The sequence below is a fragment of the Amblyomma maculatum genome, chromosome 11 (assembly GCF_055883805.1).
Source record: "Amblyomma maculatum isolate TAMU_Amacu chromosome 11, ASM5588380v1, whole genome shotgun sequence".
In the NCBI taxonomy this organism is placed as follows: domain Eukaryota; kingdom Metazoa; phylum Arthropoda; class Arachnida; order Ixodida; family Ixodidae; genus Amblyomma; species Amblyomma maculatum.
In genome coordinates, this window is record NC_139354.1 from 35,781,021 (window position 1) to 35,803,680 (window position 22,660).

Consider the following 22,660-nt stretch of genomic DNA (forward strand, 5'->3'; position numbering starts at 1 on the left):
CTGGCGGTCGTATGGGCTACTATGAAGTTTCGTCCCTATCTTTACGGCCGGCCATTTAAAGTCGTCACCGACCATCATTGTTTGTGCTGGCTGGCAAATCTGCGAGACCCATCTGGACGACTTGCACGCTGGAGTTTACGTCTTCAGGAGTTTGACATAACCATTGTTTACAAGTCCGGCCGCAAACACGAAGACGCCGACACGCTGTCACGAGCACCCGTTGACACTGGCGATACTACAGCCGATGACGATAGCGGTTTTCTAGGAGCCCTCAGCGCATCTGAGCTCCGGGATCGACAAAGAGCTGATCCAGACATCCTTCCACTCATCGATTATCTGGAAGGGCGTGATACGATTCTGCCTCGACACCTATCTCGGCACCTTGGTTCCTTCTGCATACGGCAAGGCGTATTGTATAAAAGAAACTCCCAGAGCCAAGACAGAACTTACCTTCTGGTAGTGCCATGCGAGCTCCGTGAGGATATTCTCCTTGCTTGCCATGATGAACCAACGTCTGGTCATTTGGGTTGCTCACGGACTCTTGCTCGAGTGCGCAACATGTATTACTGGCCAGGACTTTCCGCAGCAGTGAAACGCTATGTACGAAGCTGTCGCGAATGCCAGCGCCGTAAAACACCGCCCCAGAAGCCTGCCGGATTTCTCAAGCCCGTTAAAGTACCCCGCATTCCGTTCGACCAAATTGGAATGGATCTCCTTGGCCCTTTCCCTTTGTCGCAGGCCGGAAACAAATGGATAGTAGTCGCTACTGACTACCTGACTCGATACGCTGAGACAAAGGCAATCCCTCATGCCACAGCTTCCGAAGTAGCAGAGTTTTTCATGCACAACATAGTCTTGCGGCATGGCGCCCCTTCCTACGTCATTACCGACAGAGGGACAGCTTTCACATCACAGCTGATCGACCGCATATTTGAGCTGAGTTGCACGACCCATCGCAAAACCACAGCGTACCATCCACAAAGCAATGGCCTTACAGAAAGATTGAATAAGACGATTGCGGACATGTTGGCAATGTACGTCGATGTGCAGCACAAGACCTGGGACGAGGTGCTGCCGTACGTTACATTTGCGTATAATACAGCCTTACAAGAGACAACGCGCTTCACACCATTTCGACTTGTTTACGGACGCGAAGTTCAGAGCATGCTCGATTCCATGCTCCCGTGCCCAGATGATGACCAGCTATCCTCAGATGCTCAGCAATATGCCATCCGCGCTGAGGAAGCCCGCCAGCTCGCCCGTGTGCACATTGGGCAGCAGCAGACCACTGACGCGCACCGTTACAACCTCCGGCACCGCCAGGTTGACTACAAGCCTGGAGATCAAGTCTGGGTATGGACACCAGTTCGCCGTCCAGGCTTGTCAGAGAAACTCCTTTCCCGCTACTTCGGGCCGTACAAAGTGTTGCGCCGTGTGAGTGACCTTAGTTATGAAGTTATCCCAGACGGTGCCACACAACCAAAACGTCGAAAGCACAGCTCGGACATTGTGCACATTGTGCGACTGAAGCCGTACTACCACCGATAGCGTATGGCCACCCGCTGTGACCACTCTCTTGCTTTTCACACCATTTTTACCGGCCCTTCTCATTTTTTTTCGGAGGGAGGGGGTAATGCCACCTAGCGTTGCCAGGTGGCGCATGACTGAGGTGTGAAAGGAGGACGAAGTTGAAGAGGACGACAAAGTGTCGCTTGCACGTTTGCGTCTGTGCTGCTGTGTTCTTGTGTCTGGGCTACCCCCTGCTATCATTGGTATCCTTAGTCACCGTGTACGTGACAATATGCGTGAAACGAGTCTTTGAAATACAGCCTGTGCCTGGAGTCGTGTTGAGAGAATATTTGCAGTGAGCAGCTCTAGTTCCGCGGTGTCGACAACGTCGGTGATAGCGGAGTGCAGCCGCATTCGCCATCCGACGTTGATGCCAGCCGAAATTTCTTACCGGACATTTGAGCACTTCACACTCGCCGTTATCATTCGTTTCCTGAAGTGTAGTCCCTGCTAGGTGATTTGTAGCTGTGTGCGTACCTTCGAGTTGTCACATCGTGAGAGCAATGTTTGGTGGAAAATTTTCTGCCATTATTGAGGGCGTCTATAGAGACCGATGGAGGATTGGAGTAATCAGGTGAGGCCGAACTTTTTAGTATGGTGCAATATGACGACCCTCGAAGGTATTAGGGAGCTTAAGAATATGTATTAGGGAGTTTTCAAATAGTTTAGTGAGCACGCTCAGAGTAATTGCCGGACCCCCCACCCCCTCCACTCGCCCTTAAATCGCAGCATTCTGCGCGTGCGCATTGTTGCCCCGCAATTACCCTAATCCCCTAACAGGTAGGGTCCCCCTGCTCTAAAGTGGCCTAATAAGAACAGCTGGAGTACAGCCGATACATTTGGGTACCGGCTGGACTGCGCGCTGCACGCGGCAACCACACCTGATAATACGGCCGTAATAGTACACACTTGCGAGCAGTAGGAGGGCGGCGCTGTCCACCAATGTCTTGAACATCCAGCTAAGGGTCGTTCACCTGATCCATGAATCAGCAAAAACCTTAAAGCTTTATCTGCTACCTTCACCTCCGAGGCTTTCTAGAAAAGCATGCAGTGAATCTTTGTATGACAAGCAACGATGTTCAATAATGGGCAGGCACATCTGACGCGCAATTCACTGAAAGGTTTTGTGATGGAAAGCGCTGTATGATGCCATAATCACTCTTATAAGCAGCCTCATGGAAGAGATGAAGCTAACTGCGCTGCAACGAGTCCTCCATCGAGTCCTCCATCGAGTTCCTGGAAGACGCTGGCTGGATACAGCAATGGAAGCACGAGCTTAAGAAATCTTTGTTTATGTTTATGTTTATGTTATCTTTATGTTTATGTGTGTTTCTGTTGTGTATGTGTGGCCGAGGGCGATCAGTTGCGGCCGCGGCATTCGTATAAAAATACTAACGCTCATTCAGTCAGTGCATTTGATAAAATACGAAAGGGACCATGCCTCGCACAGCCGTTTATTTTACAGTGTTTTGAGAAAGTACGAAAATCACAATGTGAGATCGCAACATTGAGGGAGCCATACGGTGGACTGCCGATGTCTACAGAATGTGTAGACCAATTTGAGACGTAAGACAAAAGGCTATCTTCTCTGTCAAAAGTGCATCTAAGGAAGCAGATTATCAACCCGAGCTTACGGCGCAGTGTATATTCCAGTCGCTATCTAGCAGCCTTAAGAACCCCTGAAAAGCATTGCACGTAGCATCGCTCTACATCTCTGACGAATACCGTGCGTTTCCTTCAATATAACAAATCGTCCGGATTCTATATCACGTGCTCTATCACGTCATTGTCGACTCGGCAAAAATGAACGCAATGTATGCCGTAGTGCAAAATAACGTAATAAGAAAATCAAAACTGAACTCGCATCTGTCTTCTGCAGCCAGTCTCCACTTCGAAGGTAATCAGGGCGGGCATTATCCGCGCGCCACATTAAGGTGGATTCATAAGACAAACTGCGATTGCCTACTGCCTCTCAATGGCAAATTTTTCATGTATCCGCCCTGAAGATCCGATTTGTGTTGAGACTTTCTGCGGTATAGCTAATAAATCCCCGAGAACAATGGGGCTGTTTACGGTGCAGTGATTCCTCATCCACAAGAAAAACACTGATCCGATCTGTCGCGTTAATCCACCCTTAAATTAAAGCCACTGCTGAATCACAAAGGACGAGCTACATTAGACCTCCATTGAAAACTTTCCGCCACAGTTCTTCTTGCTGAGCGTCTACCTTGGGGAACTCAGCCGCGCACATCGTGCAAGACGTCCAGGTCACCTTAATCCCCGGATAGTAGTTTTCGACGAAGAGCCGAATGTCGTAACTGTCCGTGCTGAGTCTCTGGAGCGCCGGCATGCATTCCATAGTCGCGTGCAGATCTTCGGGAATGGAGTGCAGGCGTTCGACATCCTCGTGCGGATCTTCTAGAGGCACAGACAAAGCTTTTATTGGAAGGTCTGTACCCAGAGTAAGTAGCCGCAACAATTCGAACCTGGGCCTTGGTTCACGCCGTGGGCCTGCGATGAACAAAGCCACTGTACACGGGGAGTCTAGGCACAGTTCAGTCAGTCCTATAGCAGCTTTCAAAAGACTAAAGAACGCCTGCCTCGAGACGTCATCATCTAGGCTAAGGGATTTGAGCTTCGGAAACGAGTCGAGAGGGACGCTCTCGTTTAATAATGTACTACCCGACAGTGAGAGTTTCTCGAGGTTCCGGCAAGTCGCCGCAATGGCTGACAGTCGGACGTCGGCAAAGCACACTAGCGTCAAATGCGTGAGCGAGAACTCTTGCAGCACGGCGCTCATTAGTGGATCGAAGCGGCAGAGGGCGTCGCTCTCGTAGCACATCACGGAAAGCCGCTGCAGTCGGCGGAACTTGGCAATGAGGGCGACAACACTGGGTGACAACGTCGCCACCTGCGAAAAGTGAGGCAAATGGTATGCATGTTATCCAACGCCTCCAGAAGGTGTTGGCAAGATGTGTCATATCTAACTTACGGCAAAACTAGAAAAATAATGAAAGAATCACAAACTATCGCATTATTGCACAGTTCCAGAATACCGTATATTATTACTCAAGCCGTGTCTGTGGAACACTAAACATGATGTAATGACATATCCCCCAGTTGAGTGTATTCACCCATAAAAAGGCGTGAAATATGACAAACGTTCAGAGCAAGTTTGCTAGAAGCTTATCGACCGGGCTCTGCTAAGAGCATAACTTCTTTTTCGTGGGTTCCAGCCTCTGTTATGACATGCCGTGCAGCAATCGCAGTCAAGACTAGAACAACAATCTCACGGGCAATTTTATTGCAGGAAAGAGGTGCAAACATCTAACGAAGCTATAATCGCAACCATAACAAAAATAAATGCCTAAAAATGCGCACAAGAGTCATGGCTATGCCAAACTATTTCAAATGGTTTCCGGATTCATACACCAGCAAAACTAACATCCCCTGCCCTCCCTCCAGTCCATATAAAAGACATAATTCGCCTTTTTATTACCTGCGTGATGCCCCCTGGATATTTTGAAAGAGTTTACCCGGTAGAAGCTAACGGTCAGTCCAAAACCTTTGTTACGCCAGGTATAACTCTGAAAGGGTACCTGATACTGTACTGTCACGTGGTGGTGACGATGCTGTAGGCGACAAATGAACAGACAGGTAGGTACAGCACTGCAATGAACTCTTTATTGGGTTCACTTGCGCCCATAGCTACTCGGCGGCGGCGATAGCAACAAACCTGCTCGCTGGCCGTTGAACAGAGAGTGCCCGTCGTACTCGCCGACTCAATTCAAAGGCGGTAAGGAAACATCTAGCTAAAGCCGCTAACGGTTACTAGCATAACCTGAAACATCGTATAAACACACGAAAATGGCTGGAATCTTCGAGATACATCTCGGCGCACCTCGCGCAACGAAGAAAATGATGAAGCTGCGTCTCGGGACAAGAATAAACAAAGAGTATAGAATCAATCTGTGCGCTACAATAACACTGATAAGGCCGAATGCCAGCAGTGGCGTCCGTGTGCTGTGCGATGTCAGCGCACGTTAAAGATCCCCAGGTGGTCGAAATTACTCCGTAGCCCTCCACTACGGCTCCTCTTTCTCTCTTTCCACTTTCACTCCCACCTTCCTCCCTTCCCTTACGGCGCGGTTCGGGTGTCCACAGAGCAAGTGTGACAGTTACTGCGCCTTTCCCTTCCTGTGAACCAATTTAACTATTATTTAACTTTAATGCCAGCGGCTGTAACCAATACAGATTTTAATAGTACACGGCAATACGTTTTACAGAAGTTCATATGTCAGCTTTCCCAGAGTCGGAATCCACGGTCGCAGGTTGGCAGCGTTTGGAGAGCTCCCACCTTACACGGACAAAGCTCATCCACTCATTTTAAAGAGGGATCTTGCGATCGCTCGACGACTTCACTTGTAAAACTAGAGAGTAGAGTCACCGTCGGTATTTTCGCTGCAGGTGGTACGTGCATGTCCACAGCAGTACATGAACGAATGTGTGTTTTCCGTGTCATGAGCATGTTTTTTTCTGAGTAGGTTAGAACTATATGGTATTGTATGAAGGGCGAAACATGCCAAGATCTCTGCACGGACTATGAGGAATGCCTTTATGGAGGCTGCGGATTAATTAAAATTCCTGAATTCTGGTGACCAGGAAGCACCATGGCCAGAATACCTGCATCTCCTCGATGTCCGGGTACTGCTCCAGAGCCATGTTCATGGTCTCGGCGTCGGCGGAAGCCAGCATGGTGTATTTTCTGTCTCGGATCCGTGCGATGCCACCCAGAGACAGCTCCCTGCAGTTGTTGAGTACCGGCAGATGGTATTCCCACACGCCCTCCTTAACCTGCTCGGTCATCTTCAGGATGTACTGCATCGGAGCCTGTAACTGGGACAGCTACACCATAGTGGGGAAAGGAAATAAAACGTATGAAAAAAGGCTAACAGTTCAACCTTGACGGAATCAAATCTTTAGACACATGTTCTAAATAGATACTGTTATGTGTGTACTTTCTAATCAGTTGCAGTAAACTCAAGACAGCTTCGTATAACTAATTTATATTTCCCAGGCTTTACGGTTAGCTCAGCAGGTGCAGTGAGTGAGGCACTTAATGTTGCGTCCTGGTGTGGAGTATTTGTTTCACTACAAAGTCGTCGAAGAGTATTAAAGGTTTTCATCGTTTACTTGGACACTTTGCTGTGGCATTTGAGTGGATGTTAGCTTAAGTGTAAATATAATCCTTGATGAGAGCAACTGTGAATGGACGATTCATTGACACATCTAGGTATAAGTAGGTCACTTTTTGTGGACTTTATGTAGGTCCGGGTAATTCTACAATGGACGATTCGCGAAACACGCTCACCTCTGGGCAGCAGGCAAAGAGGGTCGTGAGCGTAAGTGGGTCAAGGCTCAGCTCATCGGCTCCCATTCCGGGCGTTGTGCCGCAGAGTCGCTCGAGACACGACGCGGGCCTTTTCACTCGCACGTGCGCCTTCTCAACGAGCTGCACGTTCAGGTTGTGGTACAAGATGAGCACATGAACTGCGGGAAACCAGGCTGTGAGGTCCACGATATGGTTCCTGCAGAAGTGTCTCCGTTTTTACTTCTGGTTGCTTAAAAAGACACTACGGAGTGGTACGATTACGTCCTGAGGCACAGGCACACATCAAGCTAAAGGGAAGGGGTGGGCTTGTTCATTCCAATTTCAGAATATTGTACCGGCCTAAAGGACACGGATTCTGAAGAGGCCCACTCAAGATGCAATCAATCGTCACCGCGACACGGCACAAACGCGCAACAAAATGACACGACACCGCAGAAACACGCACCAAATGCCAGGACTACACGTCAACGACTACCCTGCATGCTTATCTTTCCAGTCGCCATATTGAAAGCTGGTGCGATCAAATTGCTAGGCTAACTTAAATATTATATGGCATTAAATTTATCCTGAATTAAGACGTTATAATAATTTGGGCCAGCAATGGTAAATCTGGTGGCGCGCGAGAAAGGCCCCAGAAAGCACTTCGTCTCTCAGAAACGACAGCAATAGCAAAACATTGGAAGTGCTCGGCAAGCCATTCTTAACCTCTAGCTATCACATTGCGTGGTGTCAGAGAAGGATAAATTGTGCTTGATCTAAATAAAGCCCCTATCATTCAGCAGCACTGTGACCGAAGCCTTCGCAGCTATGATAAATCAGACGTTATCCGCCTTCTAAGATTAGGCGAACAGGTCACTGACATAGTGAAAATGGTGGCTTCAAACATCAACTTACAGGAGGAGACCGATGTTATAATAAAGATGTAGTGTTAACGTTTAAGCTGCCAGCTAACATGCAACAGCGTAAATGTAGACTCGAGGCCATCATAAAAAATGCAGAAAAATGTTGCACTGCTCCAGTGACTGCGCCAAGGGGTTCCAAGGGGCCGTGGCCATCATTAAAATTACCCGAATGCTTCCTTAGGATTGAGACAGGACTTTAAAATCCCTTTCTTGTAATTGAGTCTGTCGCACTTATTTAGGTTATTTGATGATTTAGTTTATGGGGTTTAATGTCCCAAAGCGACTCGGGCTATATGAGAGACGCTAGGTTATTTGAATTTTGCTTTCTAATCTTTCTGGGAAGCAATGCCAGAAATTCATGTCTACCCAAGTATAGCTTCATCCTCTTCCCGCCCTTTCATAAAAACCTAATTTCTCATCTTTATTCGTCACCTTGTAAAAGAATATCCGACGCCAGTTTTGCCTGAACATACTGATAACAGTACGAAATCATCTGCTTCGACAAACAGCCGCTCCACTGCAGGTGAAGTAATTTCTGTACAAAAAAAAAAAAAGGCACCCGTTTCAACAACTGCTATAAAGCAAAGGAAGGCAAACCTCGCATTACTAGGCTACGCTGCGCAATTCTAAAAGACCACATAAAACAACAAACACTCCGCCCACAGAACACCACAAGAAATCTAATTAAAATTGCGTTATTAACTGCTATTAATAGACCACGAAGATAATGCTTAGGCCAAAAATTACTGCACTTTTTTGCCAAAAATTTATCAACAGGGCAACCAGAAGTCGCAAATACCTCTCCGTTAATGCCCGCCTTACGTATGGCAAACGTGGCACAGCAGTGCCACATTTTTTATGAGTGTTAAGGGAAATACAAATCCCAAGCGGAGACAAAATCATGTCCAGACAGCAAGCCTTTAAATATAAATAAGAACTGCAACCAGGATAAAACGCTCTAAAGTTCGCCATATTTACCAATTCGTATGAAGCTCTCAGAAATGGAATCTCTTGTAAGGTCTCCAACAGCGATTGTCTACAGCGAACAAGCACAAGAACCGCGACACTGCACATTTCAATCCCGGGTGGCGTTGGTACGTATTGACGCTTAGAAAAGCTCGTTGGCTCGCGCGACTTGGGACCTGGGACCTGGGACCTGGGACCTGGGACCTGGGACCTGGGACCTGGGACCTGGGACCTGGGACCTGGGACCTGGGACCTGGGACCTGGGACCTGGGACCTGGGACCTGGCGCCAGACACCGCCAAAGAAAGGAATCCGACGCAGCATAAGGTGCGGAATCCATGTAAAGCACTAAGATTCGTCGTCCCATACAAGGCTTTGCATAGCCTTGCACGCATCTCTCATAAAGGCATCACACAATCCGTGGTTCCCCGGGAAGCCAGTCACCAACTTGTGAATTCCGCACTGCGGCACCTTTCACCCACGTTCTGGTGGAACTTGCAAAGGAAGCCGCTGGTGTCCTGAACTACGTCTACATTGTGATCGTCTTCGGTTGCTCTAATTTGTAATATGAATAATATGTGCAGTTACGCTAGCCCAGCTACAAGCTTCACTTAAAGAAGCCATCCGCACGCACACTTGACTATCCCTGTTGCAGCCAATCCTTCCCCTCCTAGCTTGTGTAATCGACGATAGTTGCAACTATTGCAAACCATTTAACTACGAAAAAAAGTATAAAACAAATATATTCATTACACCAATAGATATGAGGTATCGAGAGTGGACATGCGGTCTTTCACAGCGCCTCAAAATTTCAATGTTTTCTTGCTACAAAAAAGAATCTGACGTGTAAATAAAGTGGCCTAAGAAAAGCCCGAGAAATCTCGCGCCATTTTTTTTAAACTACACGCAGAGCGCAGTGTGTAGCCCAAAAAGTGTCCAATGGAGAGTTCGTAACAGAATTTCAGGATCTTTCTAGAATTCGCATGGTATAGAACCAGAGACGATCTCCAACTTTTTTTTTTTTTAAGTGGCCACCTCGAGCTCATTGCCCCTCTGTGTCCGCATGCGATCGAGAGCTTTATGTGTGATTACCTCAGAACGCAATAGGTTCCGTTCGCAAGTATTTTTCTCGATCGTGATCCACACTGAAACTGAGCATTCCTGCAAAAGCGCCTTCTGCAAATGAGGACCCCTGCCGACGGAAAACAAAAACACACCATTCTAAACAACAGGTGAAGGAATCAGGCACTGTACTGTGAGTATTGGCACTTGACACCAGGACAACATACCTGCGTGCTTGGGAGTACGTGCTCGTGTTTTCTTTTAATGCGAAAGCATTACTTCGCAATGTTCACAGATTTCTGTCCGCAGACTGTGTCCGCAGAAAAGTGTCCGCAGCAGTTGTAATTAAGAAGTATTAGAGGTTAATGAGTGGTGCCAATCGATAGAGGGTTACGTAATGTTGTGTCCAAAATAATATTTAGGCCAATAAGTTATTTAGGTAATTAATTAGAGGCAAACAATGTAAAAGCTGTCCGCAGTGGTTGTGAGAATTGAGAAGAGGTTAATGAACGGTGTTAATCGATAGAGGGTGACGCAATGTTGTGTCCGAAATAATAATGAGGCCAATAAGGTAGTTAAGTAATTAAATAGAGGCAAAAAATATAAAAGTTGTCCGCAGCAGTTGTGAGAATTGAGAAGTGGTAGAGGTTAATGAGTGGCGTGAATCGATAGAGAGTCGCGTAATGTTGTGTCCGATAAAATAATTAGGCCAATAAGTTAATTAAGTAATTAATTAGAGTCAAGTAAATGTAAAAGTAAAGGCGAAAATAGTCATTAACCAATGGCTTGGAGCCACATTTGAATGTATCAAATGCTAAAATAGTTAATTGAGTCAGCCAATTCGGGTGACGTCAAGATGTATCAAATACTAAAGAGTTAATTAAGTCAGTCATTTAGGGTGACATCAAGGATGTGATGTCACGCAATCAGAAGTAGAGCCGAAAAAGGGCATAGGAAGGGATTGGCGCGCAATTTGAAAGTATCAAAGACTAAAATGGGTAAACAAGAAGTGAACTGATGTGACGTAGAGGATGCGACGTCACGCGACCGGAAGTAGAGCCGAAAAAGGGCATAGGAAGGGATTGCAGCGCAATTTTAAAGTACCAAGGACTAAAATGGGTAAACAAAAAGTGAATTTAAGCAACTAGAAGCAACCAAAAGCAGCATCCGTGCTTTCGCATTACTCCAATGCAGATTCTGCAGTGCTCTTTAATTTTTTGCTTTGGTTCCACAGATAAGATATTCAATGTTAGTATGCTGCCAGAATAAATCCTTTCAAACAGCTGGAAACGTTGTAAATTCTAGCCACTCAGAATATCAGCAGGAGCTGACCGCATCTATATTTGCATAAACGTTAAGGAGGCTGTTTGATTTGACTTACCTATTGTGCACTATGACCAGTCTGTGGGTATTGAACAGCACGTCCTCGACTGTGCTCAGAAACCCTTTCGTCGACTTAAAGCCCGGACATCCAGCAAAGAGTGCTGAAGGGAAGCACTGCTTGACCAGAAAGCTGCGATTTTTGACGAGGCCACTGTGGTCGGTCGTGATCGTCGAGCGGTCGGTGTCGAGAGTAAGCTGTTTCGGGACGAGACGACCCGCCGGCAACGGCTTGTCTAACTTTAAAATGATCAGGTCTTCAGCGTTGGCGAGCTCATCGATGTCTCCGAATTCACTGATGTCTTTTTCCATCGCTTCCTTGCAGTCCATGGTGGTCGGCACGTTTGTTCTGCACGGAGCTCCACATTAATCACCATCACCGGCCGTGATGAGTACACTGCAGAAAAATGCAATCACCCCGCACTGGAGACCTGTACGTGAGAGCATCGAGGAAAACTAGTTGTTCCACCAGTTAGCCAGCGATATTGACATCCACGCTCACTCGAATCATTGGGCAAGTCTAAGCGTTATGGAAAGCACCGAAATATATAAAAAGGGATCATCTGAATATTATAAGAATATCGGTAATGTCCACACCTGCTTTCTTCACACGCCTGTCCATACGAAACAAGAGCATGTCATCCGGAAAGTTCAGGGTGGCGCTTAACCTACACTCACTAATACTTTAAGAACTCGGGTGATCTCTTACGAAGTTATACTTGTCTTCTTCCTCTCCCAATGTCCCCTCAATAATATCTTTTACGCCAACTACAGTTACGTTAGCACTGTGCTTTACGTAACCCATACCTTCCATCTCACATTTAACACAACTTTACTATCATCAGCTTCATTTTCGTCCAGTTTCTAGTTAACTTGTCACCCTACAGACCAAATGCTATCTGTTTTAAACATTACGTGTCCTGGCAATGTCCATTTCCTGCTCCTAATTTGAAATTATTTTAAGCTAAGTTTCCTTTCAAAAAAACAGCGCATTTATGCAATAATATTTGAAGTTCGGTAAACCTTACGTTATCATTTTCGTAAAGGGCAAAGTGGCACACTTCTTGAGGAAAGCAACCCCACGCTCCTCTAGTGACGTAAATGTATCTCCCCTCAAGCCCAACACTATATTGGTTGTTTCGCCGTCCTAAAGCTTTCAACTTTTCTTAGACGAAAGCATTAAGGCCTTAATAGTATTTCATAGCGTAATAATGTTACCGGTCGCCAGACGTTTGAGGGAGACGCCTTGTATAGTCCCGCTACTTTAAGGTATGGTTACTGCAAATATTCATTCTGACTTGTCCGTGAATCATGGCTACCACCATTTTTTTCTTTTCGTTAAACCAGCTACTCTTTCCGCCACTTTTGGCAATTTGACTGGCCTTGATTTATCAGCTGCACACCTCGTAGCTACGTATCGATATATACTGCAGTGAGAATCTGCAACAAGACAGTGAACTACTATAACATTTATACTCAGCAATAATAATCATGTTTCCCCGACGGATACGAAAGACCAATGAATTACATTCAATAATTTTCTTGGATCCTAGACGATGGCATAGTGACAGTACTATGGCGGCGCAATATCTATAGGCGCGTTAACACATAGTTTACTGTGAATAGAGGGGGAGACACTAAGGTGTCTGTAGGGACGCGATGAACGGGACTGAGAAACAGAGGTCAGGTGCAAAAATACTGCCACGTAATTTGCACAAAGAAAAATATCGGAAAAGCTTACAGAAAACCCTATCTGGATATCCGAGGCGAAAGAGGAGAAAACATTCAAAAAAGGGGAATTCCCTAAACGTAAAGGTGCTAGAATGATCAAAAGCGTGATCACTTCGCAGTGTCGCCTGTGCGAAAAGCTAGAAGATTTTTTTTTTCTTTTTGTTTTTTGCGGCAGCCTTGCAAGCTTCCTTCCCATTCCCAGGCTCATGTTGTTTTCTTTCCCGGAATTTCCTGCTTACCATCCCGTCCACATTACATTGTATGAGAAATGAACCTCGGGTTGTTCATGACCACATGCCTTCGTTTTTTATTGTTATTATTCTGGTCTACAGTCGTCTCCCTCCTGCCCCCACAAAAGTAAAAGCAAATTTGAATTATCTAACACGATCGGGGAAGTTCACCATCCTTTTCAACTGAAGCAATGCGCTTTTTTGTGTGTGTTTTAGCTTCAATGCGGAGTAGCTTTCGAATTGAAGAAATTGCTTCCAATAAGTAATGGTTGAGCTCAACCACACGTGCGAGCACGATGATGCGCAGCTTTCCTACATCTACGCTAATAAAATGAAACCAGGTTTCTCGACGACCCCCCCCCCCCCCCCCCCGCCCCTGCGTTCTGCCCAAAAGAACTAAGAATCGGCAATGAAAGCCATATTGCTGAATTCTGGGAGTGTAGAGATCAACAGACCTCTCGAGTCAATGCGAGTTCACTACTCAAGCTTAGTCCGCTGTGATACAGTGTCTCTTTAGACCATGAGTGAGACACTGACAAAGACCGATTGACTTTACCAACTTAGATTGGCTATCAAGCTCTAAAGATAACGACATATTTTAACTCGGAAGAAAGCTTATATAAAGTAGATAAAATGATACACTTCGCTCTACTCACAGATTCTATCATCCGGCTCTGTACCATACTCTGGCTGACACGGCGGATCAAGCGATTTCATCTCGGTGACCAGAAAGTTCGAGTCGCCCATATGCTACGCACGCGGGAGGCGATCGCAGATCTAAGACAACTCGCAAAATAATAAAGTACCCTCTTTTTGCGTGTCAGTGATGTATACTTCGTCTATGCACACCTTTTCTTTACATCACATAAATGACAACATCTGTGCAGACTTTTTTTCTTTTAGTGTATGTTAGTAAAGTCGCACTACTACATTGACTGGCTGTTCCAAGCGGGAGGCCCGTCATCTTGCCCTTGTCCTAGCATAAACCATCTGTGACAACGAAGACGTATGCCGAGAAGGGTTGTTTTGTAAGCAAGTTTGGTGATCCATACTTCAAGAAATGCTTCGGTGCGGCAGACAAGGACAAGAAGTAGAAAACACCACTGAGCACCACAATGCCGACCTGACAGCACAACTCGCATATCCAAAACAACAATATCAACACTGACAGTCTACAAGGCACTGTGACTACTGAAGATTAGGGCATGATCAATAAGGCAGTGCGCTGAATTGACATGGTGGTAGTTAACACGTGCATAGAAAGAAAGTTTACATAGTTTACAAAGTTTAGTTTCTGAACATGCCTATACGACGGTGTAGTTGTACAATAGCCCGCTCATTGAAACTATGGTCGAAACCAACTAAAGCCCACGTTTAACCTCAAGTGTCATTGATTTGCACACGTTCAAGCTCACCCTATATACTGAGGTTCTACAAAGCACGCTCACGCATTTGCGAGTCACTCACTACCGCCCCCTGAGTTACTGCGAGGCACATTTGAGCAGCGAGTGATTACTACCGCTTTAAATAAAAGTCATCTCAAAACCAGAAGAAGAAGGAGAATAGCTAGAAATAAGGACGGCTTTTTCTTCCGTGCATGGCTGTACTTACAGTGATAATACGCCGCTCGAGCAACGAGCTATTAATCTAGAACACAAGATCAGCACTGAAAAGTGAGTCTTCAAGCGTCGTCCTTGTGAAACTCAAGACTGCGGTCGTGGCCGGAACGAGAGAAAAGGAGGGAAGGAGGGAAGGAAGAAGAGTGGAGGGGATGGGAAGGGACTGCTGGTGGTGGAGATAAGGCTCAGCTCGCCAGCTGTTAGTGTGGGAGAGTCTGGCGACCTATCACTTTCGCCCTCCCCTCCCCCCTGGCGATAACGGGATAAGGCTTGGGGAAAGTGGTGTCCTGCTGCGTCGGCTGTTTGTATCAGCGCAGAGAAATGGATCGAACACAGGTGTTGCCCTTACTGCAAGGCTGAAGACCTGTGAAATAGCTACAGCCCATCTGGCGTTTGCAAAATTAGACATCTCCTGCTCTTTTTAACTGCCACACAACGTTCACAACAACACCCGAAAAGAGGTTTCCCTTGCGCCTTCAGAGATTCGAGTGTTCTTTTATTCGAAGAAATTTATCTTCCTGAGAAAATTTCAGGAGACGAATTTAAAATAGAAGGGAATAACCATCAATTTCCATAGAATTAATGAAGCTGAAATTGCCTCCTTTTCTTTGCAAATTACTAGAGGAAAGAACAGCCAGAAATTATTCCTTTTCGGTCTGTTCAGAGGAATCTTTTTTTGCGGCGTATAATGTCGCTGACGTAACGTTAGCAAGAACACAAGAGCAGATTAGAGGCGGGGTGAAATGCTGGCTGCCTTTTCACTTTTGTTTTTTGTATGCTGCGATAACTGCCGCGTCGGCAGTTATCTGCTGGTAATGCTACTCAGTTTTACGTGCTGGTCATGGTATGAAGATTCAAATTCCACTATTTTGTTAAGTTTTGGTTACAATAGAATCTGCTGGTAATCCTACCCAGTTTTACGTGCTAGTTATATTATGAAGGTTTAAACTCCGCTATTTCGTTAAGTTCTGGTTACAATACAATACAATGCAATCTTTTATTGTCCAAAAAGTATACATTATACAATAACAGCCCTGCCAAAGCCTCAGAGGGCTTGAAACTAGCAGTGCCTGGCAGTCAGGTTACAAAAATCTGCACAAAGCTATTAACAAAAAAGTGAAACAAAATCAATTTAAACATTTGAAGCTCATGTTCTTATGTCTTCTGTTAGCATCTAAGACCGACGCTGGTAGCTTGTTAAATATGGCAGCAGCATAATACTGACGCGTTCTTTTTCCATATTTGGTGGATGTTTTAGGGATCACGTATGGTTATTGTGGTCTTAAGCAGCGGGATGGGGCGTACAGTGTCTTATAATCGTCGTTCCTAGAGTGCTGGATAATAATTTCGACCATCAGGGAGCTGAAGTTTGTTTAATGCATAAAACATTAGCTTAAAAACATCTGTATATTTGTTAACACACAAGTCAGATGCCGTTGCTGACAATAAGGAATTCAAAATTGAATTACTTCTAGTTGTTGTTGTGGCTGTAGGAAGAAGGAAAAGAAAATGCACGGGCCTGCTACTGGCTCTGTAGCTGAGCCACCTCCGCTGCCTCGTGCGGACAGATTGATTTATAGGAAAGGAAACACGCGGTAACTATCTCACTTGTTTCCTGTGGGCACCTCAACCGCAACGTAAGAGAAGGGAGTAAGGTGGGAGTGAAAGTGGAAAGAGAGAAAGAGGAGCCGTAGTGGAGGGCTACGGAGTAATTTCGACCATCGGGGGATCTTTAACGCGCGCTGACATCACTGACATCGCACAGCACACGGACGCCTCTTCGTTTCGCCTCCATCGAAACGCAGCCGCCGAGGTTGGGTTCGAACCCGGGTACTCCGGCACAGTAGTCGGGCGTCTTACCACTGCACCACCCCGGCGGGGCTGATTTATAACTGTCTCACTTGTTTTTTGTGGACACCGCAACCGCGCCGTAAGGGAAGGGAGGAAGGTGGGAGTGAAAGTGCAAAGAGAGAAAGAGGAGCCATAGTGGAGGTACGGAGAAATTTCGACCACCTGGGGATCTTTAACGTGCGCTGACATCGCACAGCACACGGACGCCTCTTCGTTTCGCCTCCATCGAAACGCAGCCGCCGAGGTCGGGTTCGAACCCGGGTACTCCGGCCCAGTAGTCGGGCGTCTTACCACTGCACCACCCCGACGGGGCCCCCGGCGGGGCTCGTGTGGACAGGACATAAAATAGAGAAGAAAGGAAAAGAAGAGGGAGAGAAAGACGCGCGCCGCAACAACAGCCGTCGTCCACCACCGAAGCAGTGGCGGGTGCAATGACGGCCTACAACATAAAAGTTCGGTGGCTGGCTAGCCTCCGCCGCAAGCACACGTTAAAGATCCCTAGATGGTCGAAATTACTCCGTAGCCATCACTACGGCTCCTCTTTCTCTGTCAACTTTCACTCCCACCTTCCTCCCTTCCCTTACGGCGCGGTGCAGGTATCCACTGAAACAAATGTGGCAAATACGGTGCCTTTCCCTTCCTGTGAACATTATTATTGGTTGGTTGGTTTGTGAGGTTTAACGTCCCAAAGCGACTCAGGCTATGAGAGACGCCGTATTGGAGGACTCCTGAAATTTCGACCACCTGGGGTTCTTTAACGTGCACTGACATCGCACAGCACACGCATGCCATTCCGTTTCGCCTCCACCGAAACGCAGCCGCCAAGGCCGGGATTCGATCCCGCGTCCTTGGGCACAGTAGTCGAGCGCCTTAACCGCTTCGCCAACCCGGCGGAGCTCCTATTATTATTATTATTATTATTATTATTATTATTATTATTATTATTATTATTATTATTATTATTATTATTATTATTATTATTATTATTATTATTATTATTATTATTATTATTAACTATGATGATCCCATTGAGCTCGAACCCTACACTCGATAGAAATATCGGCAACCGCATGACATTCCCCGTTATATGAACAAACGTGATACATTAAAAGTACGTTGTACATATATGCTATAGGTCTGGGCATAAGTATCCATTGAGGCCCGTTGTTGACGGTTGTTAATCTGATGTCTGCTTAACAATTAGTTACGTAGCATGACATTCCATGTGCTCCATATATCACGTGAAATGTAAACTGCCGTAAGGCAGTAAACGACAAACGAACAATGACTTATCTGTCACTTCTTACATAGGCAACGCTATGCATGCAGGCAAAGCATGAACCTCGCTTATCTTTCTTTTTTTCAACAAAAGGGTGGCTGCTTGTGGCGGTACAACCATTGAAGTATTTTGTGTGTGCGTGTGTGAAAGTCTGGCTATACGTGTAAGAAAAAAAATAACTACGACGTTTTTTCTTGGCAGGTGAGTGACGTATTCGCATCCATCTACACTATGCTGAAAATCAATAGACATGAGCGCGCGCAGTATCTCCGGTCTTAACTTCGAGCGCTCTTTAATCTCTCGATGCGATCGCGCATATTTTGATCAAAGTAGCCTCACCTCAAAAATCAGCGTCTAGCTGCAGACTCGACTGTGCCGCAGAACAAGCAAAGGGCTATCTGCGTTGGTCACCTTTCGGGATGTTCAGATGTGCTTGGTTATAGCGGGCGGTATGGTACCCTCCCACACTCGCCAGTCAGAGCCGTGCTAAATGTATCATGTTTTAGGCACACACGTAGAAAAACACGTGTGCCTATCATTACGTAAGACTAGGCAAGATCAGTACAACCGAGAAACGTAGGTGTCAGTCACGTGCGTCGCTGAACACGTGCACTCGTGATAAGGTGTGCGACCCCATTTACTTGGCCCGTCCTGGACAGTGAGGTGTGTGTGCTTCAGTCGTACATTGCCATCGTTCTCAACAATCTACAAGAGTACGCCAAGAACACAATACGTTGAAGGTACCATCCAGAGAGAAACAAACGGCTACGCGATACACTCCTCCAACTTGGCATGCATAACACCTAGAAAAGCTGCATGAAGCACATCGCCTACACAAGTTGTCCGCTTAGCAGCCTCGCCCACTGGAAGGCTCGTCTTTCAAACTTTTCGAATTGTTCCGCCCTATACTACCCAAAACAGCGAAGATTTGCCACAGAATATCCGCTACGCAACCGTCAAACCTTTCCTCAATCACATGCATGCAGAATATCACCAATCCTGCCGACAGGCAAGAGCCACCAACCGGTCTCTCTCGAGTATGGGACAGCAAACCGGACACATTATCGCTGTTGGTCCTGCTAAGTCACATGACCATCACCGTGACAACCCCAGCGGGCACTCTCAACAGTGCCTCTCTTCGCACCACAGAAGCGAATATTGAAGCAGCAGCCATCGCTCTGGCCGCCGCCACTAATGCACAAGCTACCATCGTGCCAAATTACCGCACGGCCTGCCGTAACTATCTTTGCGGACGCATCGGTGCCACCAGCCTTCGAATGCTCTTCGATAACAAGCCGCAAATGATTGGTGTGATCTGGATTCCGGGACATCAGTCGATGCCCGCTAATGAAGTTGCCTACCGACACGCTAGCGCGCTCCTTCCCCGAGCCTCCCCTCTCCTGGATCACACGCACGTATGCCTCCCCAATCCTTACATACAAATAACTGCTTGAACACTACAAACTGCATCGCCGTACACTACCACCCCCTTCTCTCACCCTGTCTACCACCGCATGCAAACTAATACCATCCTTTCGCTATCTCTTCTCAACCTCTGGTAATCCTTCCTTTATTCCCCTGACTGTCCTCGCTGCGGGGAGCGGACAACTCCCTACCACATGGTATAGACGTGCCAGGTTACTCCTTTTTCTCCACACCCTCACCCTTGCATAGAAGATTGAGAGGCCGCCCTGCAGGACCGATATAAGGAGCGCCAGCAATGGCCGGCATCCCCCCTCCCCCCGCTAACAGAATAAAAATAAAGATGTTTTGTTCTCTTCCTCCAGAGTGGCAGAGCTCCGAACTGCGTGCTAGCGCGTGAACCGCCACTATCGCATCAATGAGATTAACAGTAGACAACCAAGTGTACACACCGACACGCTCGCGAGAGCTACGCATACATCCTACGCGCATTTATGATTTACTACCTTTGCACATAAATTTTATGAGATATTCAACGTAGTTTCAGGCATAGATTAAAGACACTGATCGGATCTGTCCGACGTGAGCCATTAGCAACGGCCTCTTCTGAAACAGTGAATCGTGTCGATCGCTGTAAAGCGAAATTCTGCTCACCGTAACACACAATCTGGCGTGAAGGCTTGCTCTGCTCCAGTAGCGACAGATTTCTTTGCGCAAACTAGATCCGGTGAAGTGTCGAGGCTGGCTTCCAGCATAACGGACGCACACTAGCGTAAACGTCGAGAACCCTCGAAAGGCCGGCTTTGAACTGCATGGGTGACGCCTACCGATGAAGCCTGTTCTGAAATAGCAGACGACTGAGCATGCGCCGTCGCACTGATGACACTGCCTTCATCTTCGTCCCACTGGTCCACAGCCGTGATAGCGATCGCCGATAAAGGAATGCCCTGTAAGCCGCCGAATCAAGGCACCTCGACGCTCAGTGCCTGGAAAATGTTAGGCTTGCTGAACGTTTGACACGTGGCAGATATGCCCTTCCCCGGTATGCCAGCATATTTTGTAGCCAAAGCTACATTGGCCACGAACTTGCGATTTCGCCGTGGTGGTGCTCCGAGGAGGCACAGAATGACCTTGAGCCATCGCCTAGCAATCGGCGTAGCTGGCGGCCACCGCGCGCTCGGCGCGGAGCCGCAGCCGCCGTTTGGTATGACGTCACACCGTTTTAATCAATCAATCAATCAACCTCATCGTTGCGTTCGCCTTCGCTTAACTAGTCACTAACCAGTACTAACTGTTGGATAACTAGTCACTAATCAGTACTAGCTAATGATTGGTTGGTTTGGTTTGTGGGGTTTAACGTCCCAAAGCGACTCAGGCTATGAGAGACGCCGTAGTGGAGGACTCCGGAAATTTCAACCACCTGGGTTTCATTAACGTACACTGACCTCGCACAACACACGGGCGCATTGCTTTCCGCCTCCATCGAAAAGTGGCCGCCGAGGCCGGGATTCGATCCCGCATCCTTGGGAACAGTAGTCGAGCGCCGTAACCACTGCGCCACCCCGGCGGGGTACTGATGTTTAACAAAACTAGTTCTAATTAGTCATTAGTCATGAGTAAATACTCATGAGTAATGACTGGCTACGACATCACACGATGACGCCATCGACCGTGACGACATGATCGGATGTGACGTCATCATGACATCACATCCAGTCTGGACTAGTGATGACGTCACCAGGCGGAGCGAGGACCCACTCGTCAGAAGCAAGCCATCCGATGCCTGGCGGAAGAGGCCGCAAGGAATCAAGACCTCTTTGCCTGCTTCTAATCGCGGAGGTCCCGGCCCCCCTCCCCTAGGCCTGCGTGCCGGGGGCGGGGAGTAGGGGGACTCTATTATGGTGGAAATAAAAGTTCACACACACACAAACACACACTGGCATATACGAAGCTGACCCCGCCGGGCGTTCGATCCAGGCGTCCGTGCGGCGCCTTTCATTTGCAGTTTCCTCAAACTCCGCACCCCAGAGCATTAGAAATAGACGCAGTACAGCAGGCATCAGCGGCGTTTCAAATTGGTTGACAGCAAACAAAAGGCACAGTATCTGTCACAATTTAAAAAAAACCTGATTTATATATAGGAAGGGAAAGGCGAGGTAACTGTCTCACTTGTTTTCTGTGGACACCGCAACCGCGCTGTAAGGGAAGGGAGGAAGGTGGGAAAAGTGGAAAGAGAGAAAGAGGAGCCGTAGTGGAGGGCTACGGAGTAATTTTCATAGCCCTCCACTACGGCTCCTCTTTCTCTCTTTCCACTTTCAATTCTCCGCGGACACCTTAACCGAGCTGTAAAGAAAAGGAGGGTGGCAGTGAAAAGAGAAAAATGTGCCGTAATGGAAGGCTTCGGACCACTTCGCAACAGACGCTTTCGCCTCACCGTACTTTAGTGGTCCAAAGTGCCCCTAGAATTTTGTTTATTGTTCTACGTGTCGCACGTGTTCACTTTTGGCGCATCGGTTGTCACCGTCGGTGGCGGCTGGATATTAGAAGCTGCTCTTGAGAACCTTTTCAGCACTTATCTTTACATATTAAGCCATCATGGACAGCATGCAGTTAAGCACACTAAAATTAACTCATTAATTAATGCAATGCAATTAATGCTGGAAATAAAGTTTCCCACCACCCCCGCCCCGCCCCCTCCTATTACCAGCCCCGTAGGGCCAGGAACCGCCACTCCTCATCCCCTCCCCCTCGCCATCGGGCTCAAACAGCATTAAAGCACGCGTGACCCTGGGCCCTAGCTGTTAGCAAGAGGCGTTTGGAACATTGGCGGCGAACTAGAAATGCCAGGACTCAAGGGGCTAAATTATAATTAAAAGGTATTTTAAAATATACCTAGTCTACCTAGTCTAACAGTAAATTCGTTAAGCTTTAAGGGTTGCCTAAAAAAAACATAAGAAAGGCTGAGAATGGTGACGACTGTCATCACCACGTTTTAAAGGGGAGGCTCTTCCATCCATCTCATCAATCCATGGTTCATCATCATCCCGTCTATTTCGCCACTGCTCCTTTTCAGTTTTGCCCCTTTACTGCAATAAACGTCCTTCGCAGTAAAGACGTAATAGAAGTGCCATGTGACGGGGAGGGAAGACGAGGTGGACTCGCCTAGTGAAGAAAAAAACTATTCAATAATGTATCTTCTTTGTATAGATACATATGCTGTCAAAATGAGGTTTTTACACCCGTAATGAAATTCTAACC

At 47.0% G+C, this 22,660-nt stretch overlaps 1 protein-coding gene across 5 annotated transcripts; it reads right to left on the reverse strand.

Moving 5' to 3' along the window:
• Nucleotides 1-3,004: 3,004 nt before the first annotated feature.
• On the reverse strand, nucleotides 3,005-20,426 carry LOC146173473 (uncharacterized). 5 transcript variants are annotated; one of them, XM_084584920.1, is made up of 6 exons: nucleotides 20,057-20,426; nucleotides 11,272-11,619; nucleotides 6,941-7,157; nucleotides 6,253-6,474; nucleotides 4,252-4,480; nucleotides 3,005-4,080 (listed from the first exon to the last, which is right to left on the reverse strand). In XM_084584920.1, exons 1-6 carry the CDS (start codon nucleotides 20,155-20,157, stop codon nucleotides 3,740-3,742), a joined length of 1,458 nt encoding a protein of 485 aa, XP_084441046.1. In that variant the 5' UTR covers nucleotides 20,158-20,426; the 3' UTR covers nucleotides 3,005-3,739. The 5 variants fall into 5 exon arrangements, with proteins under 5 accessions (XP_084441046.1, XP_084441042.1, XP_084441043.1 ...); XM_084584916.1 differs by having other exon boundaries at nucleotides 3,005-4,480; nucleotides 20,057-20,419; XM_084584917.1 differs by having other exon boundaries at nucleotides 3,005-4,480; nucleotides 11,272-11,701; nucleotides 20,057-20,212.
• Nucleotides 20,427-22,660: the final 2,234 nt, after the last annotated feature.